At 41.0% G+C, this 15,343-nt stretch overlaps 1 protein-coding gene across 4 annotated transcripts in view; it reads right to left on the bottom strand.

Moving 5' to 3' along the window:
- The window catches only part of ADGRB3 (adhesion G protein-coupled receptor B3), a 669,464-nt gene that overhangs the window by 122,512 nt on the left and 531,609 nt on the right, over nt 1–15,343 (bottom strand). For all 4 annotated transcript variants that reach the window (XM_069974585.1, XM_069974587.1, XM_069974586.1 and 1 more), the window contains 2 exons: nt 8,235–8,361; nt 7,314–7,417 (listed from right to left, as the gene is read on the bottom strand). In XM_069974585.1, the coding sequence (XP_069830686.1) occupies nt 7,314–7,417; nt 8,235–8,361 (231 nt within the window). The remainder of the gene's footprint in view (nt 1–7,313; nt 7,418–8,234; nt 8,362–15,343) is intronic.

Raw genomic sequence — 15,343 nt, 5'->3', positions numbered from 1 at the left:
TGGGGAGTTCTGATGCGGGCGTGCCAGGCCAGTACTGGCCAGGATGATCTTTTTTGAGACACCAAATGGCCTGTCTCTTAGGTAGTGTGAACATAGCCTAATAGTATTTTTTCCTCCCTGGAGAATAGAAGTATTTTTTTTTAACACATGTCTGGAGTGGTGAATGGTCCTTTTTAGGTTTCTCTAAAAATCAGTCAGTATTTGTAGGCCACGAATATCATCAGTCCAGTTACATTTATAAATTAAACAGTAAAAATGTTAAAGGGGACCGCATGCCACCACATCAACTATTTTCTTGTGCACATGTTGCTTATATAGATTCACACTGTAAGGCCCTGTTCCCACTGAGCAAAGGTAGCGGAATTCCGCAACGGAATTGTCCGCCGCGGAATGCTGTTAGCCTCCCGCTCATAATGGGAGTCTATGGGAGGCGCGCACTCCTGCCCTGTCCATGTTCATTCTTCAGCGCGTATAGAGCAGGAGCGCGCGCCTCCCATAGACTCCCATTATGAGCGGGAGGCTAACGGCATTCCGCGGCGGACAATTCCGTCGCGGAATTCCGCTACCTTTGCTCAGTGGGAACGGGGCCTTAGGGTACAAACCCACTTGACGTATTTGCTGCGTGAATCAGTCTTAAAAATAAGCAGGCAAAACGCAGGTTGGCTTTATACAATTGTTCTGCGTTAAAATACGCAATTGCGTATTTTTGAAGCGTGAAGCTTGTTGTTAGCAAAGCATCAGTTGTTAACAACCTGTGCGAAAAACGCATGTAGCTTCACGCTTCAAAAATCCGCAATTGCGTATTTTAACAACTGATGCTTTGCTAACAACAAGCTTCACGCTTCAAAAATACGCAATTGCGTATTTTAATGCAGAACAATCGTATAAAGCAAACCTGCGTTTTGCCTGCTTATTTTTAAGACTGATTCACGCAGCAAATACGTCAAGTGGGTTTGTACCCTTATAATATTTATAATTTTACATTCGTAATATGAATTCAGCTTGTCTACAATATTGCTTAGCTTGTGTTACACTTATCTTTAAATCTGAGTTACAATCAATTCAGCAATGCTTCCCCAAAGAAAACACTGACTCAGATTTAGCTGGGATTCATTGCGATGCACAGTTTACACCAGTTCACAATTCACACTCTTTGATAAATCTGGGAAAAGTTACTCTTTGGTACAGCATATAACTGTACAGTGCCTTGAATAAAAACTGGATGCACTATACTAGGCCAAGTTCACACAAACAATGAATTTTAAGGGAATAGAGGGCAGAAAGGATGTTGACGACATTTAAGACACACACAGGTGTGTTCTTTCTTAACTTCTCCCTAAGGGGGCATTCACACAATCTCCACAATCAGTCCGGACGTCAGAACGGTGTCCTGCAGAGTGGATCTTGGAGCTCCCTGCATCGTGTCCAATTATGGTGTTGGGAGCTCTGATAGTATCTGAAACTTTGCGCTAGTGTACTGATACAGCCAAGCGCCTGTGTCAGTACACTAACATGAACATTCAAATGGTATTGGAGCCCCCGACATCATAATTAATCCTAATGCGGGTAACTCCAAGATGCAGTCCGCAGGACACGGTCCATGCTACAGACAGATTGCAGAGATCATGTGAATGCCCCTTAACTCAATGTATTAAGAGGAACATGTATTAACAGCCTTTTGCAGTATCATGAACTCCACTGATGAGAAATTGGAATCCTTAACTGAGCTAAAGGAAAGATAATGTTGGACACATCTATTGTAACATACATTCAGTGGAAGGTACAGTTATAAATTTCCATAATTATAGGCAAACACACAAACATAATACCTCAAATCTGAAATAATACTAGAGGTCTTAACTCACATTAAATCTTATAAAATTTAGCATTGCTTGTTTTCCAGATAATAGTGAATAAAGCAGAAAGTCAGCCTGGAGCAGTCATTTGATTTTAGCAAACACATCCACGCTACCTGTTTTACAGAGTAATTAGATGTCATTTTGTTCTTCATAAGGAAGGAAATCTGCATCTCAATATAAAAATGTAATGAAACCTAAATGCCAGTGTATAAATTATTCTCATTAATTTCCATGGCAATGTCACCCAATTTTGTTTTCATCCTTCATCCGCTAAATAACAAACCAAAGCGGCAGACTTGAACAAAAAAAAAATTCTATTTACAAAATTCATCAACAAATGTTAATTTTCCATTTTTTTTCTAAAGCCACATATTCATCTTCTCTTGGGGGTATTCTATGTACTTGGCTACTACACAAATAATACATACAAATGGTATAACACTGTCATAGCATCTCCATACCTTTATGTATGTGCATCATTTTAATATTATAAAGCATGACATTTTTCATGGTTAGTTGTTTAGTAAAGGGTGTAGAACAGAATAGGAAGGATAACAAAGCTTTTTTTTTCCAGAAACCCTTAAACTACAGTGAGAAAGAAATATCTCTAAGAGAGAAAACTTTTAACACTACAGTAGTAACAACTAGAGATGATTGAACATAGAGAAATCTTAGGTTCGATCGAACTCGAACCTTCTTGAACCTTCCACATTTGATTCCCGATGCCTTCCCGTTCCATGGGGAAGGAGGACACTGACCGAGTACCGCCTGGAAAACAGGGATACAGTCTATTACCAAGGCTGTATCCCTCTTTTCCAGGCGGTACTCGGGCAGTCTCCTCCTTCCCCACGGAACGGGAAAGCATCGGGAATCAAATGCAGAAGGTTCAAGTTTGATCGAACCTAAGATTTCCTGTTGTTCGATCATCTCTAGTAGCAACTAAAAGAAGGTTAAAAAAAAAGGTAAGCTTCTCTAACCGGGGGTGAGTATTCATGGGTAGTCTAAATAAAAGACTGCAAAAAAGATTATTTATAAAGGAGTACCAAGGCATAGGCTATCGATACATGATAGGGACATGAAGACAACTCATTTTTATGCACTCTAATATGGATATGATAGGAAGATTTTTGCACCCGGAATTCCCTCAATGAATAGAAAGTTGCTGACACAAAGAGCATCTATTATTCTTGAGGACTCTGTCTATGCATGTACTGCCGATCAATGTATCTCATGGTTGCCGATTCATTTGAATATCTTTCATGTAATCCTACTCCTAAAACCTCTGCTACAACGGAAAGCTTTGATTGGTTTCTGGATTCCAGAAGGCATACCAACGGTCTCAATGAGATGTCCTCTTAACATATCCTCTACATTGTTATTAGCCAAAATATTGTCATTTTTCATTTTTTTTCTTACAGCTTATCTGTATATATGTGTTCTTGTTAGAAGTTGAGAAGGTTAGTGGTGGTTCACGGTCAGTAATTTCCAATAAAAGAATTGTGTCCATAATTTTAACTGAAAAGGTTATAGGGTTCTCTTAAAGGAAATGTGCCAACAGCCAATACAGAAAGCAAAAAAACTTTTAGGCTATGTTCACACATTGTTGTTTTTTAGTCCAATAACGGCCATTTTTTGATACTCAGAATAATGTTAGTTATTTTCAGTCTTCAATTATTTCCATTGAAGTCTATGGAAATGCCAGCCTTCAGTTCCCACAATGCATAGAATAACAGCCTATGTTCATAGCGGCCATTAAATTAATGTTCAGGACATTCATTGGCAGACGGTATTTAGTCAACACACAGATTTTTCCTTTCTGTCCATTCACCATCTTTTCAACAAAATTCAATGGGCCTTTAAAAATAGCTACATCCAAAAGGGCGTTGACCGTGGCCATAATTCAACCTAAACTTAAATAATATACCAACGTTACAATGAGGGACGCCAAAGTATGTTAAACGATGGCAGACGTTATTTTGAGTATCATATAATGGCTGTGGAAAACTATTGTGTGCACATAGTCTTAGGGTACAAGCTGCAGAAAATTTGGTGACTGACAGAGACCCACATAGGCGTTTCATATTTTTTTTTGCAATTAATCTGCCATTAAAGTCACCAGTCAAAAGGCTCTAACAATTCTGTTGTATCTATTAGACTGGGTATCAGAACCTGATAAAATAGTAAGTTAAAAAAAAAATTGTCATAAGGATGAGGAAATTTACAGTACTAGCTAAGTGCTTCGCTAGGCTCAGCAGTCGGCTGGTCAGAACTCAATGCTGCTCCACTCAACGTTGGATGCCTGGAAGAGCTGGATCCAGTTCTGGGAAAATTCTCCCAGTTTTCCAGGACTGGATTTAGCTTTTCCAGGCTCTTGAGTTCAAATACAGCCGACTGACAAGCCAACCACCGAGCCTAACAAAGCACTTCAGTTCGCTAGTACAGTTGTCTTTTTGTTCAACAATTTTAAAGGAAATCTCCACATTGGATCATCCTTACTTGTAATAAGGAATTCTTGACAATAAGTTATTCACAAAATTCCCTTCTGCAGGAACCCCCAGAAATCAACTATATTCTACCTGGCAATAAGTTCTCAATTTTTTTTTATATTTCTGTGGCACAATTTCTGTTCATGATTGTGCCAAGGTGCTGTAAAAAAAAAAAAAAAGAATACTTACCCGCCTGGCCCTCATAACTGTAATTCTGACAACTCCCGATCCCTGCTGCCCTTGGCTGCTTTCTGGTTCCTGTCATGTGTTTTCCCTGCAGGAAATGCCCATGGAGCCAATCACTGGCTTAGACTGGTAAGCTCTGCAGAGAATTACTCCGGGGAACTCAGGGAGTTCTTGCGGGATCAACTGTGGCTTTTGATTTAGATTTTTGGCTGATGTCATTATGTTATGTTATGTTATTATGTTAGGTTGACTGTCTCATATGGACAAAGCAAAGGCCCCTTGATTAAGGATTTAAGTTTGTAATAATACATATTAGATAATGTGTATATGATTAATCACTCATCTGGTTACATGATAAAATCTCCACATTGAAAGGGATTCAACTGAATGGTCGGATTAAGGAAAATCAAATAAGAAATCCATATCATGGCAAATAGTCACAGCCAGCCTTAAACACTGTATATATCTCCCAAAAAGACTGAAAACCTGGAAAGCATAGCTAAAAGAAGAATGAAATACATCTATATTTGTGCAATAAAAAAAAAACTCCAAGCCCCTTGAAATTCCTGATGATGCTATCATAAGATTTTGCTTTACCCCCTCCTCTGGTTTTCTGACCTATCACCTTCTCCTTTCACCAGAATTCAATTTGTTTAAAAATAAAATGGAAGTTTGCAAGATTAGAAAGGCAAATTGATGTTGAAAGGGCTTCATGGTATGTTTCGCCTTGCATTTCATCATGCACGTTCCTCCTCAATGTATGCTTTAGAATAGCAATGAGGGGTAAACACATAATTGGTTGCATTTGTCCTGGTGCTTATTGCTCCAGGTTAAAATACTTCAGATGCAGGTATAGACTAGAATAATAAACTGTCTGAGCATCAAAAGTGGTCATACCATATGTGCAACCTGGGACTAGAGATAATCGAACACCGGAAAAAGTTAGGTTCCATCGAACTTGAACCTTGTCCAACCTTCCGCATTTGATTCCCGATGCCTTCCCGGTCAGTAAAGAAGGAGGAGACAGCCCAGGTATTGCCTGGAATTCCGGTATACAGCCTATTACCTAGGTTGAATCCCAGAATTCCAGGTGGTACTTGGGCAGTCTCCTCCTTCCCCATGGAACCGGAAGGCATCGGGAACCAAATGCGGAAGGTTGGACAATGTTTGGTTTCGAAATAACCTAACTTTTTCCGGTGTTTGATCATCTCTACCTGGGACCTGAAGGTAAGGAAGCCCATTACAAGCTTTAAAGGTTTTTCCATCCATTAACACTCTGTCATTTGATGGAGTAATAGTCAGAAATACAATGTACCTCCTCCTTCATCAATAAGGGCCTGATGTAGATGGCTAAACAGTGTACGTATCAGGCCCATAAATTTGAATAGAGCAGCAGCATGCAAGTTGGAATGCCACTCCATTCAATCCTGGGGACATGGGACCCATGCTGTCTCGTTCTGTAGGGGTCCCAGAAGTCAGTCCCCCATCTGCAGATAAGTTAAAAATGTTGGTGAAAAAACCCTCCTAAATGCAGCTGCCAGCAATCTGCAGTCTATGAAAGGTATAGAAGAGAAACAAGTTAATAAATGTTAGCGAGGTTCGCTAGAGAGATATAATGGCTTGATCTATAATGAGAACCTGGAGAGTAAAACCCCATATATTGTTTGTGCACGAGAGACCAGTGAATGTTTGTATCTGTCTCTAATGAGGATATTCATATATGCAGAAGCAAGAAGTAAGATAAGATGTAACACTCCAAAGTTACTTTTACTAACTTTAGCAGCTACAAACTCCACTTATTGTTCTACTGATTGGATTCATAGATACCTAAAGTTAGAGATTGTTTTTAATCCAACAAAATAGGGAGAAAGGAAGGAGAGAGGGAAGGAGTGGTGGATGGGAGGAAAGTAGGGAGGAAAAAGGAAAGAAAGGAGAAAGTGAAAGAGGGAGGAAGAGAGGAAGAAGGTAGTGAAAGAGGGAGGGAGGAAGAGAGGAAGAAGGAAGTGAGAGGGGGAGGGAGAGAGGAAGAAGGAAGGAAGTGAGAGAGGGAGGGATGGGGAGAGAGAGTGAGAGAGAGAGGAAGAAGGAAGTAAGAGAGGGAGGGAGGAAGAAGGGAGTTAGAAAGGTAGGGAGAAAGAGAGGAAGAAGGAAGTGAGAGAGGGAGGGAGGGATGAAGAAGGAAGTGAGAGAGGGAGGGAGGAAAAGAGTAAGAAGGGAGTTAGAAAGGTAGGGAGAAAGAGAGGAAGAAGGAAGTGAGAGAGGGAGGGAGGGATGAAGAAGGAAGTGAGAGAGGGAGGGAGGAAAAGAGTAAGAAGGGAGTTAGAAAGGTAGGGAGAAAGAGAGGAAGAAGGAAGTGAGAGAGGGAGGGAGGGATGAAGAAGGAAGTGAGAGAGAGAGAGGGAGGGAGGAAGAGAGTAAGAAGGAAGTGAGAGAGGGAGGGAGGAAGAGAGGAAGTGAAAGAGGGAGGAAGAAGGGTGGAAACAAGGAAGTGAGAGAGGAAGGGAGGAAGAAGGAAGTGAGGGAGGGAGGAAGAGACAAAGAAGGAAGTTAGAGAAGGAGGACGAGAGGAAGAAGAAAGAGAGAGAGGGAGGAAGAAGGAAGTGAGAGAGGGAGGGAAGAAGAGAGAAAGAAGGATGGAAACAAGGAAGAAGGCAGAGAAGGAAGGAGAAAGAGACAAAGAAGGATGGAAAAAAGAAAGGAAGGGATGAAGGAAAGAAGGAAGGCATGTATATATTCCACATAATATTGTCATATACAATTGTTTCATAGGCCAGATATGTACCTCCATAGTGCTGCATAAACAACTGCAAGGGTGATCAAGGCCAAGCAAGAAAGACCACAGCCAATTATCAGGGTGACTGAAGGTGTACCTGAATATTCCATGATCTGCAGATTGTAAACAGAAGATAAGTGTATTATAATAAGATGTCATAAATAATAAATATCACTCACTCAATATAACTATGCTTGTTCTATTAATAAACCTGCAAATGTATAACAGAAAAAAACCGAAAACTGCATAATAACAGTGCTAAAACTTTTGTTAAACGAGTGCTAGTCTTTGATGGAGAATAACTTTTTGTCCTGGTGGCCAGGTGTCAGCACTTGACTATGCTGTAAACTTTGTTGACATCTGAACAGAATCCTACCAATCCTAGACAAAATCCTAATGTGACTTCAGGGGGACATCCTACTCAACCCGCTCCATTCCATTTCAAGGTAAATGTCTAGAATCCTCAGAAATATATGCAGAATACACTATTTACCAGCGATTTTGTCGGATCCCTGTTATTACAGAGAGCTCCTATCTGTTTTCCTGTCGAGAAGGTCAATAAACCTAAGACAATAACACTGTGCGAAATGCCCAGTGAATATCTGCAATCTATTAAGCAATCTCCATTCCAATGGCCACTATACAGTATGCTGTCCCCATCCTCTCCCTCAGTATTGCTGTGTGCAAGGAAACAAACGCTGCCTATTGACCTGTATGTCTTCTTATGTTACAGAATGAGGTTTCAATAAGAAATTAAGCCATCCACCCCAATATTTAGAAGGAGTCAGGATCTTGTCTTTTTTTTTTCCTCCTATGAATTACAGCACATGGACATGAAAACTGATCTGCATGTGAATATATGGAGGCTGCTATCATAGACAGACATGCATTAGCAATGTTAAGTCTTTTTTTTCCCCCTTTGTTACTTACTATTTCTCTAGGTTGCTGAGCCAAAATGGCGAAGGTAGAGAGACGATCACATAAGCATTTTGTATGGGATGCATCGGTGAGCACGGTTCTACATCCCTGGGTGGACCAGGTTCCTAAGGAATCGTTCCTGTGAAGGGAGAAAAGAGGAGAATGTTATGGCTGATGGAGAAATCCTTGAAGAGAGGGAGAGATGGAGAGAGAGGGAGAGATGGAGAGAGAGGGAGAGAGCGGCGTTTACTTCCAGCAGCACTGGGCGATGTGTGTGCTCGCTGCTCACTGACGCTTCATTCTCCGGCTGTAGAGCGAGGCTGAGGCTCCGGTGCTGCTGCAGGCTGCGGGCAGGGAGCTGTCCACCGCTCTGGTGCTGATCGCCAGCCCTCCAGCAGCCGCACAACGACTCCTCTCATCTCATAGGGGGGGAATGGAGCGCCGTGCTTTCCCCACTCTTAAAGGTTTTTTTTTTTTAAATTTAGCTCTATATTCTCATTATTTCCTATAGAAATCCTCAGTCCTCTCTTAATTAACCAGCGTCTGTATGTGAACGGGGCTGGAGAGAGAGGGGGGTGAGGGGGGGAGGATTCACCCTGGAAACGGGCAGCGTCGGATTGCTCCACACTGCCTGCCTGCCTGCCTGCGCCTTACCTCCAAGGGGAGGGGGGAGGAGAGAGAGAGGAAGGGGAGAAGGATTTCGGTTGCAGAGGAAAATGGAGGGGAGATGAAACAGAAAAAAAAAACTAAATAAAAAAAATAGAAAAGCCTCAAGGGTGTGATGGAATGACTGGGAGAAGAAATAGCATGGGAAAGGGTTAAATGCCATAGTGATATGTGTCTTCTTATTCTCTTATCCCCCCCCCCCTCCAGTGTTGGAATAATATCTCAAGGCCACCCAATGCATAGGCTGCCATGCCACCACTCAGCTCTGTTAACCCCTCCATGTCCTACTGTACTCTCACATAGAGACATGGCTTAAACAAGGATTTGCCTCTCTGCATCTTCCCCAGGAACAGGAGGAGCACGTAGCAGCTCAATAGGATCCCTGTGTCTTTCCTAGTTCTATTGGCTTGTTTACTAAATGATTCCAAAGCTGATCTCTTGTCTATTTCTGGTGTAATACTGGAGTGTTGACATTGCAATAAGATGCAGAATCCCATGGCGTCTCCATGCATAACAAAATGCCTTCATCCCCCCCCCATCACCACCACTCCCCCCCCCTACACCCCCCCTCTCCACTGGTATATCAAAGCATTGCGGAAAAGAGGATGCTCTGCCATCTGGCGGTGAAGGGGTTAACACCTTGCAGTATTGTCTTTCTATACAGCTAACAAGCCTTAAACACTCAGCACATCTCCTTCAGGGAATCGATAGGAAATCAACAAAGATTTATTAAAAAAAAAAAAAAAAAAAACAGGAAATATTCTGCTACAGTCCAGAGTATGTTCTGTATGTAGTAATCATTATATATACTGTATAGGATAAATATAAAAAATACACCAAATAAGAACCAAAATGGCTCAAGTATTTCCTATTTTTTTTTTCTATTAGAAAGTTAATTAAACAGGAAAGGACTGGAGAAGTAACAGAGTCAGGTATTGGCGATATACTATGAACTTCTCAGGCTCTTTATTTAGCCCTGCAGTAGTACAACACTGGCAGAATGAAGAGATTGGGAGATTGATTTGCTATATAGACTAGTGTTTCTTCAGTGTGACACTTATTAAACTAGGGGTGGGCTATTATTCCTAGAAGACAGTATACTGGATCATATATATATATATATATATATATATGTGTGTGTGTGTGTATGGTCATTCTAATGGGGCTGCTTTTGCCCCAGTCATGTGCTGTTGTATCCTGCTCAGATGACTGAGATCATGTTGGATCTGACAACCTTTCTAGGAACGTAATTACATTTTGTGTGTGCGACTTATAATGATGCTCGAATCTGGAGCATTGAACTAGTGACTGCGTTTATGGACACGATCTATGATAATCCATGGCGTATCATTCTCATAAGAGGCTGCGTTTAGTACTTCACTTATATCATTGGGAATTAGCTTTTGCCTAACTCATTTTTTTTTTTAATTCGACTCCTTGCTTTCAGGATTTGCTGAGTAAAGATAGGCTGAATACACACATGTCTGGTGATCTGAGGCCCCCCTGGATAGGAATCCTAGATGGAACAGGCTGGTTCTGTTGCATCGTGTATCCCATATAGAGCGCTATAGACTGAGATGGGACCTATAGACCATCCAGCATAGTTACCCGGCATTCTAACATAACTTAATATAAAGAAAGATGGAAATTATTATGACTATGGAAGCAGATTATATAGGGTTTGCTTAAAGGGGTATTCCACTCTCAACTTGCAGGGAGGACTCCTCAAGTGAAATATATTTTTGAAAAATACATTTATTTAGAAAACTTTTTCTTTTCTATTGTTGTAGGCTTGTTGTCTAAGTTGCCGACCACCACTCTGCTTTAAAGTCAGTGGTCGGAGATTTATCAAACATGGTGAAAAGTGAAACTGGCTCAGTTGCCCCTAGCAACCAATCAGATTCCACCTTTCATTTACTAAAGAGTCTGTGAGGAATGAAAGGTGGAATCTGATTGGTTGCTAGGGGCAACTGAGCCAGTTTCACGTTACGCCACTTTTTATAAATCTCCCCCAATATATCTATGTCTATATCTATCTAACTATCTATATATATTTATATATGTTGCAGTGAAATGATAAAATTCAGGGATTTGATCCAATCCCAGGAAATGATGAAATGAACGCGCTGTTCCATCATTTCGCTGTGGATTTGATCAAATGCCTGACCCTTTTCAGGGACATGATGGAATGAGCGATCGAGGAGTCATCTGGCTCTATGTTTGGTGGCGGAGGCGGACGGAGGTGCAGAGCGGCACACCTCCCAGGAGGCATTCGTTGGGGTGGACGAGACTAGAGGCGTACAAGGAGCAGAGAAGGCATATGTTGGAGAGGCAAATGGGGAGCAGAGTGGACAGGCTGAGGGATCAAGAGGCATGTAGCAAGGGAAGCAGAGAGGTGGCGAAGGTGGACGGAGTGCAGAGCGAACAGGCTGAGGGGAGCAGAGAGGCGATACTATGCAAATTCTATGTCGCAGGGGGGAAAATAGAATTCATTCCATTATTTCTTCAAAAGAGGTTAGTGATTTGATTCATTCCCTAGGGAAATGATGGAACGACGTGTTAATTTCATCATTTGATCATATCCCTGATTCCATCATTCTATATATGTCAGACCACTTATTAGGAGAAGGGGGGCGATTCTGCTAAATAAATATATACAAAAGAGAAATATCCAGCACCGATAAACTCAGACAAGTCTTTCCAACAGGGAGGATAGCACTATTGCAGTACAGCGATTACCACCATCAGATCAGCCACAGCAGCTAGGTGGTGCACCACTCAGGAACAAGTAATACATGACCAAAGAAAGGTATAGAAAGTATGTACTCACCCAAGCAAGCAAGGCGTTTTTATTTTCTTCCCCTCATTAGACCAACATTGGGAGGCGTGCTCAGTGCAGGCCTCAGTTCAGACTAATTGTCGGACTAAGATGGACAATTAGTACAAAATGGCCATTGCAGGTGCAGGAGCACACCTTCCCATGTTGGTCTAATGAAAAAAACAACACCTTGCTGAAGCAGTACAAGATTAGGTACCTCACTTTAGGTCATGTGTTATTTGCTAAACAAAAAATTATCTTGGCATGTCCTTAAGTCTGTACTTATAGAAACATATGTCTGCAATGAAGCTGTATACTGTATATCACATAACAGGATATCTTGACCACATTTTTTTACTACAAAAAGCACAGGAGAAATAAAACAGATTATTGTAAAAGTAGGTGTACCCTACCCAATTGTAAAAGTTGGTCTACCTGTCACAAAGTCCATTGACCCGTTTAAAAGTAAAGTCCACTTTGAGGCTGGAAGTATCCATGAATAGGACCACACCATCATGGTAATCTGTGTGACCCCCATTCTGATCCAAATGGGGTCACACACATTAATGTCACATTATAACCATTAATTCTCTTAGAAAAAACAGACATGGTAGCACAGCCATATATTTATCACTGATCACTCTGTTTCTCAGCACTATATAATGGTAACAACAGGAGTTAGTTACATTTTGGTCATAGTGCATAAACCCACACACCAGGTCAAGACTCCTAATACGTGTGGGTCCCTATCTAAAAAATGGTACAACCCCTCAAGACGATCACCACAACAACAACAACGCCAGAGGAAAGAATAACCCAGTCGCCCTGCAGCCCCAGTGCTGCTTGACATAGCCCCCTTGTGTTCTCTGACACACCACCCCCAACACCGCGCCACCACAGTAATAGCCGCCAATGTAACCACACCACACAAAGCAAGTGCAGAATGGAAAAATACTTACTTGTGCTTTCAGTCAAGAGATTTAAAGGGGTTGTCCAGCGAAAATCTTTTTTTTTTTTTTCAAATCAACTGGTGTCAGAAAGTTATATAGATTTGTAATTGACTTCTATTAAAAAATATCAAGTCTCTACTGACATCTCTGGATGAGACAGAAACTGTTCAGAGCAGGAGAGGTTTTCTACGGGGATTTCAACTCTGGTGTAACCCAGTCTTAATTAAAACTCAACACCCTTTTTCCAAGATAGATTTACTTAGTAAATCTATAGACTGTGTAGACTTTTGCCTGGTTTATGCCTGTTTCCAGATGTAAATCTTAATAAACCAGGCTTAGGAGGAGGCAACTTCTCCTCCCCAACATGCTGTGCATCCCCCCCCCCCCCCACTTCCTGCCTGCCCATCAGACAAGCGGGGGATACAGCTGGTCTACATCACAGAGAAAGAGCAAATTTGCCCCTTTCCATGATTTATGTCAAGGGCGCATGTTAGTAAATGTCCTCCAATAGTGTTGTCTATTCACAGATTCAACCTCAGCTAACATTTGGATTCCATGCATCGCCCATGACATTTTCATCTGAAATGTCTTGTCTGAAACCACACAGTAAATGAAAGAAGTTCTGATGGAATAACTACAGCAACAGCCTAATGTGTATATAGTCCTGAGAAAATGGGGGAAAAAGAACTATAGAAGATACCTAGGAGAACTACAGTATATAGGAACTGTCTATAAGAACTATATCCTCAGATATATATCATTAGTCCTGGTTAAAAGGAAAAAAAAATTAACAAAACAAATAGAAACTTAGAACAGAAAAAAATGAAATTAAAACATGTCATGGCATGTAGTTACATAGTAATATTGATATAGGTTAACCCATAGCTGCACCAGTACATTACTGAATGTCCTGGTGCCACTAGGGGAATCCAAAAGGGGGGTCGCGTTAACAGCTGCATCTAAGTTGACAGCGGCATCTAAATGCTTGCTGTCCGCCTTCCCTGGTTGTCTAGTGGGGGGATGCCCCTCCATGACGCGATCACGGAGGGGAGATCCCCGAATCTGCTCAAGGCTGGGGTCCGCACCATAACGGCGCTGATCCCGGCTCAGCACTCTATTGCTTTGGGCTGCAGCAGCCCAAAGCAATAGAACACTGATCTCATTTATCTATGCAATATATCTATACTGCAAAGATCTCAATAAGAGATCAGAGCAGTCATACTAGAAGTCTCCTAGGGGAAATAACCCTAACCCCAGGGGGAATAACCCTAACCCCAGGGGGAATAACCCTAACCCCAGGGGGAATAACCCTAACCACAGGGTGACTTCTAGTATATATGTAAAAAAAATATTTTTTAAATATTTTTTTTTTTATTAATACAAAATCCCCTCCCCTAATAAAAGTCATTATCCCCCCCCCCTTCCCTAATTTATAAATAAAAATAAATAAACATGTTTGGTATTGCCGCATGTGTAATCACCTGAACTATTAAATTATCACATTCTCAATCTTGCACGGTAAACGGCGTAAGCGTAAAAAAAGGAAAAAATGCAAAATTGCGCATTTTGGCCGCATCAAATCTCGAAAAATTGTAATAAAAAGCGATCAAAAAGTCTCATATGCACAATCAATCAAGGTACTGATAGAAAGTACAGATCATGATGCAGAAAATGACCCCTCAAACAGCTCAATAGACCAAAGAATAAAAGCATTACAAGCCTGGGAATAGAGCAATTTTAAGGAATATATATTTTTTTTAAAGGTTTTACATTTTTAAAAGCCATCAAACAAAATAAAAGTTATACAAGTTACATATCCTTATAATCGGAACAACTTGAGGAACGTGTATAACATGCGAACGGCGTAAAAACAGCCCCCCCCATTCAAAAAAAGTTGTGTTTTTTTTATTTCACCACACATAATTTTTTTCTGGCTTTAAGGCATATTTTAGGCAAAAATTACGTCTGCCATTGCAAAGTACAGTTATTGGGGCAAAAAATAAGGGCTCATTTGGGTCTCTAGGTGGAAAAATGCATGCGCTATGGCCTTATATACACAAGGAGGAAGAAACGAAAGCACAAAAATGAAAACTGTCTGTGTCCCCTAAGGGTAATATAAGGATGTTTGGCATTCATAAACTATGAGTACCATACTTAGGCTGGTCATATATGCAGTACTCTTTCTCGGCCAACCCAACTGGCTTTAAATAGACTACAGCTAGCATATTATGTGAACCATTGGATGGTTTGATTTGCCAGTCAGGGATAAGCGGCACATTTAGGCTTAGAAGGAGTGTTTAAGGATCCCATCTTTCTGATTCCAATTACCCTTTGATTAAATTATTGACTGAATAAAGCCATGTACAGGATAGAAAGAGAATCCAAGTGGAATGCATTTTCACATACATTCCTTGGAGGCTTGCTGCCATATAGAAAAATAGCTCCTGCTGCCTTCACATGTAACACGCTGTTACATGAGACATTAAAATCTCCCATGTGACAATTCTGATAAGAGTCAATCATTCATGTCTTAGGCAATTGCATTCTAGTGACATGGCCCTTTAAGTGTCATGGATTTTGTTGTACAAAACATTTCCATCAATCAGATACGAATCCGAGAAGTTTCTCAGAATCTGCCTGCGTTCATCAGTCACAAACAGAAAATAATGCTATATATGACATTCACT

Source organism: Dendropsophus ebraccatus, chromosome 6 (assembly GCF_027789765.1).
Source record: "Dendropsophus ebraccatus isolate aDenEbr1 chromosome 6, aDenEbr1.pat, whole genome shotgun sequence".
Taxonomy (NCBI): domain Eukaryota; kingdom Metazoa; phylum Chordata; class Amphibia; order Anura; family Hylidae; genus Dendropsophus; species Dendropsophus ebraccatus.
This window is presented reverse-complemented; position numbering and strand designations above follow the sequence as displayed.